This window comes from Leuciscus leuciscus (assembly GCF_965113295.1).
Source record: "Leuciscus leuciscus genome assembly, chromosome: 8".
Lineage (NCBI taxonomy): Eukaryota > Metazoa > Chordata > Actinopteri > Cypriniformes > Leuciscidae > Leuciscus > Leuciscus leuciscus.
Window position 1 is genome coordinate 42,232,352 of NC_138732.1, and position 9,829 is coordinate 42,242,180.

General features: G+C 40.7%; 1 protein-coding gene across 2 annotated transcripts in view; it reads right to left on the bottom strand.

Moving 5' to 3' along the window:
* Positions 1–8,965, bottom strand: part of flt4 (fms related receptor tyrosine kinase 4) — an 88,036-nt gene extending 79,071 nt beyond the window's left edge. Inside the window, exon 1 of one of the 2 annotated variants that reach the window (XM_082178262.1) lies at positions 8,582–8,965. In XM_082178262.1, coding sequence (XP_082034388.1) covers positions 8,582–8,639 — 58 coding nt within the window. In that variant the 5' untranslated portion in view covers positions 8,640–8,965. The remainder of the gene's footprint in view (positions 1–8,581) is intronic. The other variant, XM_082178261.1, reaches the window with a different exon arrangement.
* Positions 8,966–9,829: the final 864 nt, after the last annotated feature.

The following is a 9,829-nucleotide window of genomic DNA, read 5'->3' on the forward strand; positions in this document are numbered from 1 at the left end:
AGGCTACTCAAATCAATACAATATTACATTTTGTCAATATAAAAAATGTAAGGTTCTTTTCAACAGACTCAAGTATATTATTTGTTTTAGAAACCTTTGAGTTTAAAGGTTTTGATATTTTCTTAAAGGAAGAAAAAAGGGACTTTATATCAGAGGAGAATATTCTAAAATCAGGATTACGAATGGTTCTGGCTTTATGAAGATGAAACTTGCCCAGAAGACAAAGTAATAATACCGTATAATCAAGATTAACATCGTTAGAATGAACCATTTGTACCAATTTGTTACAACAGCACAAAACTAACAAGGTAATTTCTGACCAGAAAGGTTTAGAGAACGGGCACTGATAATATAAATGTAGGATAGATTCTTCTTCAATATTGCAAGAGGAACATAAAGAAGATACATTCTCAGAAAACCTGCTCAAAAATAAATTATAAGGGTAATATCTATGAACAGTTTTGAAATGGAGCTCTTTCATTTCATTAGGGATAAAAAGTTTGTGAGGAAATGTCCATAAGTTATTCAAATCAGAATTCGGATAACAGATTCTCCATTTAGATTGTGCTTGGAGTTGAAGAAAGAGCATTTCTAATAAAGAAGATGTTGCATCTAATACATTAACACCATTGATTGCAAGTGTAGGAATATAGTTGTTTAAACAGTCATATCTTAAATGCGCTTTAATCAAGGTTCTCAAACTGACAGGAATACTTTTAGTCACCTTATTAAAATCTCTTACTGAAATCGCAGCACTTTTCAGAGACATAAACTTGAGCACTGAACAAAGCAGAAACAAAAAGAATATTTTGATCCACCCCTTCTTTGAAAAAAAGTGATCTGTTACCACACAGTAAATCTTCATTATTCCAAATAATACACGTTTGTGGGGAGAATTTATGTTCGAAAGCAATCTTCCAGGAGTTTAATTGGTAATTTTTTGCACTTCAAATTACAAGATAATAAAAATGTAAGGTCACCACAGCGTTTAAAGATTAAGTTAGGGATCCAAAACCAGGGTAATCTATTATTAGAAATACAATACTTTAATCCAGTTCATTTTGAATGTCTGGTTGATAGTTTGAAACTCTGAAGCGTTAAGGCCACCCTCCTCCTTGATACTTCTTATCAAAGATTTCCTATGAACACATTCTGTTTGATTTTGACAAAAAAAACGGAATAGCAGAGAGTCAATAGATTTAATAGTTTTTTTTTTATATAGGGAAAGAGCCGGGTAAACTAGGCGTGATATACCATCAGCCTTAGACAGCAGGATTTCTTTGGGTTTATCTAACCTTGGTTGAAGATTGTAATGAAGACGTTCTGAACCTGATCTGCAAATATCGACCCCAAGATATTTTACCTGATGTTTAACTTTAATACCATCTTATCTATCTATCTATCTATCTATCTATCTATCTATCTATCTATCTATCTATCTATCTATCTCTCTCTCTCTCTCTCTCTCTCTCTCTCTCTCTCTCGCTCTCTCTGATCAGCGGGGTCAGATCTCTTCAGTCAGACAGTGGGACACAGGGCCTGAAATAGCCGTGTATCCGGCCTGCGACTGGAGGGCCACTAGGCCACGGACCAGACCTGAGGAGTCAGCATCCCGACGCTCCGTGCGGAGCAACCCGTCAGGCCTCAGGAAAACACATTAAACACCAGAGAGAGAGACAGTTCCTCTGTCCTGTACAGCCAAGGCCAGGCACACGCTCTGAGTCCGCTGAGGATGAGATACTAACATGCGACTCTGTGTCCTTTCATGCACGTCTCTCTGGCTATCCGTATGGCCTTCCTCTTTCCGGGCTGGGATTTGGGGTGAGGTCAGGATGTTGTGGGAGGAATGACATCTGTGTGCGTTTCCTACATGTCCCGTACTAATGTTTCCTCTACCTGTGGATGTTGCCAACAGGACACTATCTTCTTTCCACCGCATTTTCTGTCATCACTGTTGTTCAGAAATGACTTTTTTTATGGGAAGAGCTGTTTCTACCGACACTGGAACAGTAGGAATCCAAGTCCTTAAAGGTGACATATTATGCCCATTTTCACAAGATGTAATATAAATGTAAGGTGTCCCCAGAGTGTGTCTGTGAAATGCCAGCTCATAATTCCCCCAGATCATTTATTATAGCTTGTCAAATTTGCCCCTTTTTGGGTGTGAGCAAAAACACCCGGTTTTTGTGTGTGTCCCTTTAAATGCAAATGAGCTTTAGCTCCGCCTCCGTTCAGAAGAGGGCGGAATCTTTACACAAGCTTCAGAAACTCCGGCAATAACAGAACAGGCCAATCTCACTCATCCTGAATCCCAGAATAACCAGTAGCGAGTGCAGCCTTACGGAGAGACTCAGGGAGAGTTTCTGAATGTTAGTGGACACATGTATGTAGTTGTTGTTGAGTTACACTGATCATCTCATCATCATCATGTTTAACTCTTACACAAGTGTCCACAGTTCCTGAGGTGTTTATAAGACAGTGGTGACATGTTCTGGTCAATAGTGTTTCAGTGCTCGTCTGTGCTCAACCACACAACAGTTTCAGGCTTTGCTGGATCTTCTGCCATTGCGTTAGAACTGGTCTCTGTTAGAACTGGTCTCTGTTAGAACTGGTCTCTGTTGGAACTGGTCTCTGTTGGAACTGGTCTCTGTTAGAACTGGTCTCTGTTAGAACTGGTCACTGTTAGAACTGGTCTCTGTTAAAACTGGTCTCTGTTGGAACTGGTCTCTGTTGGAACTGGTCTCTGTTAGAACTGGTCTCTGTTAGAACTGGTCTCTGTTAGAACTGGTCTCTGTTAGAACTGGTCACTGTTAGAACTGGTCTCTGTTAGAACTGGTCTCTGTTGGAACTGGTCACTGTTAGAACTGGTCTCTGTTATAACTGGTTACTGTTAGAACTGTTCTCTGTTAGAACTGGTCTCTGTTAGAACTGTGGAACTGGTCTCTGTTAGAACTGGTCTCTGGTCTCTGTTGGAACTGGTCTCTGTTAGAACTGGTCTCTGTTAGAACTGGTCTCTGTTAGAACTGGTCTCTGTTGGAACTGGTCACTGTTTGAACTGGTCTCTGTTATAACTGGTCACTGTTAGAACTGGTCTCTGTTATAACTGGTCTCTGTTAGAACTGGTTACTGTTAGAACTGGTCTCTGTTAGAACTGGTCACTGTTAGAACTGGTCTCTGTTAGAATTGGTCTCTGTTAGAACTGGTCTCAGTTAGAACTGGTCTCTGTTGGAACTGGTCTCTGTTAGAACTGGTCTCTGTTAGAATTGGTCTCTGTTAGAACTGGTCTCTGTTAGAACTGGTCACTTTTAGAACTGGTCTCTGTTAGAACTGGTCTCTGTTAGAACTGGTCACTGTTAGAACTGGTCTCTGTTAGAACTGTGGAACTGGTCTCTGTTAGAACTGGTCTCTGTTAGAACTGGTCACTGTTAGAACTGGTCTCTGTTAGAACTGGTCACTGTTAGAACTGGTAACTGTTAGAACTGGTCTCTATTAGAACTGGTCTCTGTTAGAACTGGTCACTGTTAGAACTGGTCTCTATTCGAACTGGTCTCTGTTAGAACTGGTCACTGTTAGAACTGGTCACTGTTAGAACTGGTCTCTGTTAGAACTGGTCACTGTTAGAACTGGTCTCTATTAGAACTGGTCTCTATTAGAACTGGTCTCTGTTAGAACTGGTCACTGTTAGAACTGGTCTCTATTAGAACTGGTCTCTGTTAGAACTGGTCACTGTTAGAACTGGTCACTGTAGGAACTGGTCTCTGTTAGAACTGGTCTCTGTTGGAACTGGTCTCTGTTGGAACTGGTCTGTTAGAGCTGGTCTCTGTTAGAACTGGTCTCTGTTGGAACTGGTCTCTGAACTGGTCTCTGTTGGAACTGGTCTCTGTTGGAACTGGTCTCTGTTAGAACTGGTCACTGTTAGAACTGGTCTCTGTTAGAACTGGTCTCTGTTAGAACTGGTCACTGTTAGAACTGGTCTCTGTTAGAACTGGTCTCTCTCTGAACTGGTCTCTCTCTGAACTGGTCTCTGTTAGAACTGGTCACTGTTAGAACTGGTCTCTCTCTGAACTGGTCTCTGTTAGAACTGGTCTCTCTCTGAACTGGTCTCTGTTAGAATTGGTCTCTGTTAGAATGTTAGAACTGGTCTCTGTTAGAACTGGTCTCTCTCTCTGAACTGGTCTCTATTAGAACTGGTCTCTATTAGAACTGGTCTCTGTTAGAACTGGTCACTGTTAGAACTGGTCTCTGTTAGAACTGGTCTCTGTTAGAACTGGTCTCTCTCTGAACTGGTCTCTCTCTGAACTGGTCTCTTTTATAACTGGTCTCTGTTATAAGTGGTCAGTGTTAGAACTGGTCTCTGTTGGAACTGGTCACTGTTGGAACTGGTCACTGTTAGAACTGGTCTCTGTTAGAACTGGTCTCTGTTAGAACTGGTCTCTCTCTGAACTGGTCTCTCTCTGAACTGGTCTCTCTCTGAACTGGTCTCTGTTAGAACTGGTCTCTGTTATAACTGGTCACTGTTAGAACTGGTCTCTTTTGGAACTGGTCACTGTTGGAACTGGTCTCTGTTAGAACTGGTCTCTCTCTGAACTGGTCTCTGTTAGAACTGGTCTCTGTTGGAACTGGTCTCTGTTGGAACTAGTCACTGTTGAAACTGGTCACTGTTGGAACTGGTCTCTGTTAGAACTGGTCTCTGTTAGAACTGGTCTCTGTTAGAACTGGTCTCTGTTAGAACTGGTCTCTGAACTGGTCTCTGTTGGAACTGGTCTCTGAACTGGTCTCTGTTAGAACTGGTCTCTGTTGGAACTGGTCTCTGAACTGGTCTCTGTTGGAACTGGTCTCTGTTGGAACTGGTCTCTGAACTGGTCTCTGTTAGAACTGGTCACTGTTAGAACTGGTCACTGTAAGAACTGGTCTCTGTTAGAACTGGTCTCTGTTAGAACTGGTCACTGTTAGAACTGGTCTGTGTTAGAACTGGTCTCTCTCTGAACTGGTCTCTGTTGGAACTGGTCTCTGTTAGAACTGGTCTCTGTTGTCGCTTGCAGAACCAAATGTCGTCTGGTGTGTGTAAACGTGCAGATTAAGGGCCGGTAATATTATAATAAGATGCTCTTCCTATTGCAGAAGGGGAGCGAAATCAGATCGGCTTATTTTTTGGCATGCTAAAACAAAGTTACTGGGTTTCACTTTTCACGTTTTCTGTGTTGGTAGAAGCACCGGGGACCCGATTATAGCACTTACACACGGGAAAAGTTAGCTTTACATGATATGTCACCTTTAATATGAATCAAAGCACAGCTGAAAGTACAATCAAATTAGCCAAATCTTTCGGGTGTCCCAGACGGTGGGCCAGGACATGAGCTAATGGTGATACAGACACAGAAATGGATATCAGGAGAACATGTAATCGGTCAGTCGAGGCGAATGGTTTCCCATGAACCCTCACTGACCTCCAATGGCAGGCCATGCCATATCGCTGACCACAGAAATCTAACACTTCTTACGCCTCATAGTTCACCATGAAATATTGCCATAGGCCATGAAGCTCATTCCAATTATTGCGACCCTGTGCTTAAAACAATAAGCTTCACATTTTCCTCCAGTGAGGCCCCTCAAGAAGGATCTCAATTTAAAGTGAAAACACAGTATATAACCTGATGACAAGCCCTTTAAACAACACACTGAAAGCCTATTAGAGAAGTCCACTTGTATAGTAAGTGATATAACAGAAGTCATTGCATGACAAAATAAAGAAAATGAGAGCTCCTAAAGACCTCTTTGTGTTTTCTAGTGTTTATTTGAACATTTACTGTGTGTTATGAATAGACCGGGTTATTGGAGTGAGTGCACTGTATCTTCCATCCTCATGATGTAATTAAATAAGCCTCTTTCAACAAACAAAGATTTACATATAAATATAGATTGTTATATTTTCTGACGAAATGTAACCCTGCGGTTGCGTTAAAAACCTGGGTACTGTTGCACTGGCGTCAGATCGAGCCTCCATTGTTTTACATACAATTTGCCAGAAATCAACATCATGTACAAACAGAAACCTCTATTGTAGCTTGTCAGAGACTAATTTTTCATCATTTTAAACTATTTCTATTGTGTTAGGGGACGGTTTGACCCACATTCTTTTTATGCTCAAAATGATCTGCTCTGTAAAAAATAATCCTGTAAAAAAAACGGTGGTAGTTCTGTGGTTGCCAGCATCATACCGTAAAAATACGGTCCGTTACTGTTTTAAATGCTGTAATGCAATATGCCTGTTAAATTACAGTTTTATAATGTAGGGGGAAAAAAGTAAAACACCGTTACCACAGTTGCCAGTAGTTTACCGTTTTTTTTACAGGATTATTTAATCAATAATTGATGTTTTTTGTCATGACTACTTGTAGTGTCTATACTGTAGATGAAAATACCTACAAGTAAACATCATCTAAAAATGTTATACTTAGTGTAAATAGTATTTATTGCTATTTGTGTTCGGTGTAAACTGATGACTGGGGCAATTTTGGATAAACCTCAAGTCTTAAATATCATAAGTCCTTGTGTATTTGACAATCTACAATAAAGATTTTCTTTGCTGTTTTACCAAGTTGATTTTTGGCAAATTGCAAGGGACCCACTGGCCATCCATTTGGCCCAAAAACAACTAAAATAACCTAAATCTATACCACAAATACTACATGTTTTAGTGATTAATTTCTATCGTCTGCCAGACAAAACCCACAAGTCAGGTGGCTTAGACAATGAACAGCACACCTCTCCTCAAGTCACATGATCTGAGGTCTCATTCATGTCTGTAAAGCACCAAATTTACGGAGGTTTATCCCTGAACGTTTGTTCATAGCACAAACCCTAAATATGAGCAAAAGGAAGAGTGATGGTATAGGTTTTCAACTGTATTGCTCCTGCAGAGATCAGAATATCAATAAAACATTGAGATGTCAAACCCAGCCTCCATATACAGCACAGCTAATGTGAAACACATTGCCAAAAGTGAGATCTTGACATCAAAACGTTAAGTCCTTTTCCGGGTTTTGAAATACGGTTTTACAATTACACCTTTATAGTGTTCAGCTCCAGTCATATTTCATATTACAAACAGTCTGGAGAGCTGATGATGAGGTTTTTGTTCTGCAAACACAGCAAAGGAGTTTAATCAGTGACTTTACGTTATAAGACACACTACAGATACTATCTTGAAGTTAGTCAAATTTCTTACGCCGTAACATAATAATCCTGCATGCATCCTAATGCAAAAGTCTAATCTTCCAATGTGGATGATTGATAATTGGCTATATATCAGTTCTGCTCTTGAAATCAACATTTAAAAAGCACGCTTTTGAACAGTTTGGACTTTAGCAGAGACACAGCACTGTTATGTCGAACACAGGGTCACCAAGCTGCATGTGGCTTTCATTTGCGCAGTGTTTTAATGCAGACATCTATAGGTGATAGGTGGGTGTCTTATAGTTTCCAAGCATTGAGAGGAAGCTCATCCTTTCTTCTCTGGATGAGGAGAGTTTTCCGATCGCTCTACATGACACCTGCACTGACCGAGGCTCACAGCGAAGTGAACTTCTCTCGCACCACTGCCATGAAACTGAGTGTTGTCTCAAACAGCTCTCTATTATGATTGGCTGATGCCGGACCGCTGACTGAGGGTCTGGTTTCAGAGGTGTTCTGCTGGAATAAAACTGTGTACATAAGAAATACCACAGAAAAAAGATAATATGCAGGATATCGATAACAGAAAACAGCAGCAAATACCATGAAGATTAAAGACTAAAATAAAATGCATCTGTAAGAAGGCACAAAGCAAAGAAAGCATTGCTCTATCCCTATCATTGCTCAAAAATAAAATTACATCAATGAAAAATATCTAATGCCTATCTTATCTTCTCAAGCAATTCAACTGAATTGATCCTGGAATTACTTTTTCATCAATAAAACCAATTAACAACTTCCACTGACCTGGCAAGAATAAAGACAAGGCTCCCTCTAGTGATATATCTCATACACTTCATCACAACTACACACATTGATTGCACTGTCCATGTGAATAAGAGTTGCAATGCATTAAAATGGTAATTATGCAAAGCCTGGCCAGTCACGGTCAATTCGGAAACAGATGAGGCAAAATTGCATGTAACATACAAATCAATAATTTCAATAAATCCAGTTATGACAAGAACTACATTATCGTCAATGCAAATTATCGTGCACATTTAATTGTGTAATTTGCTTGTGATTAGCGTTAGTGAGGGTTTGGAACTAAATTAGCATGCAGAGCAATACTCAGGAAAGAGTTGATACGCATACAAAAACTTTTGCAAGTGTAGCCTATTGCAGAACTGAACCAACATTTCACAACGCCAATAGAAGCGCCTCATGCAAACTTTCCCAGTTTCCCACCGCGAGATTCTTTTAGAACGCGACGAGATTCAAACCGCTTCATGACGAAGTTTTGGCGCGCTCGCAGTTTTGACAGCTTCGTTCCTCATAATGTGAAGGTTCGAATTCCCAGCGATACAGTTCTGCCGCGTTCTATAATACGCGCGTGCGGTAATCTCACCTGAGAAGAAGGGAATCCCAATCCAAATCCGACAGAAGAACGTAAAATCTCTCTTCATTTCCAGGTCTCCAGTCCTCCGGGGTTTTAGATATTCTAGCAAACCTGCGCGTTTTCCGATGTCATGTACCAAAGCGAGCAGAAGCACCTCAGATTCAGGTGAAACCCAGAGAAGAGTCTCTGAAAGAGGATGTGCCACAGGACGACGGGAATAAAACACTCTTTTTCCTGTTGAAAGGAGAATCCTGAAGTTCTGAATGGATTTACAATCATTTCCTTTTCCTCTGACTCACTCATCTGCCTCCTCGGGTTCATAAACGCCTCAGTGATGATGATGATGATGATCCTGTTACAGTGTCACAGAAAGTGTCTGTAAAGTTTAGCATTCACACACACACACTTCACAGATTCTGACAGAGCTCTAGTGGACATGTGTTTTGTGTTAATACTGTCTGAAGTCCTGGATTTTTGTGTGACAGCAGTTGATTGAGAGTGTGTAAATATAAATGTTTGGTCTCGTGAGTATTTGCAGTGATATCTTAAGTCAGACCATGATCATAATAACTCTATGAAAATGAGAAATGAGACACTACCCAGCACTTCACATCCCTGACCATTTAAACCTAATCAGATCATTTCCACTTCAAGGCTTCAAACACCGTATATCTGAGAGTTATTATTATGCATCGTCTGGATTGTTTAAAATTATGTTTTTTCTTTTAATAACAGAAATTAATGGTACCATCTGAAACCATAACTAACTGAAGTAGCAGGAGTGTGTAAAACATAACGGGCAGCAATCAGCCTATAGCATGGGTTAGTGTGTGTGTGTGTGTGTGTGTGTGTGTGTGTGTGTGTGTGTGTGTGTGAGTGAGAGAGAGAGAGAGAGAGAGAGAGAGAGAGAGAGAGAGAGAGAGAGAGAGAGAGAGAGAGAGAGAGAGAGTGTGTGTGTGTGTGTGTGTGTGTGTGTGTGTGTGTGTGTGTGTGTGTGTGTGTGAGTGAGAGAGAGAGAGAGAGAGAGAGAGAGAGAGAGAGAGAGAGAGAGAGAGAGAGAGAGTGTGTGTGTGTGTGTGTGTGTGTGTGTGTGTGTGTGTGTGTGTGTGTGTGTGTGTGTGTGTGTGTGTGTGTGTGTGTGTGTGTTTTCACAGGCATGCTGTATGTTTGGTTTGGCTCGTGAATCGTTCATTAGTGTGAATGTTATGAAGGGCGATTCTCGAATGTTAATAATGGCACGTGTACAAACACTACGAC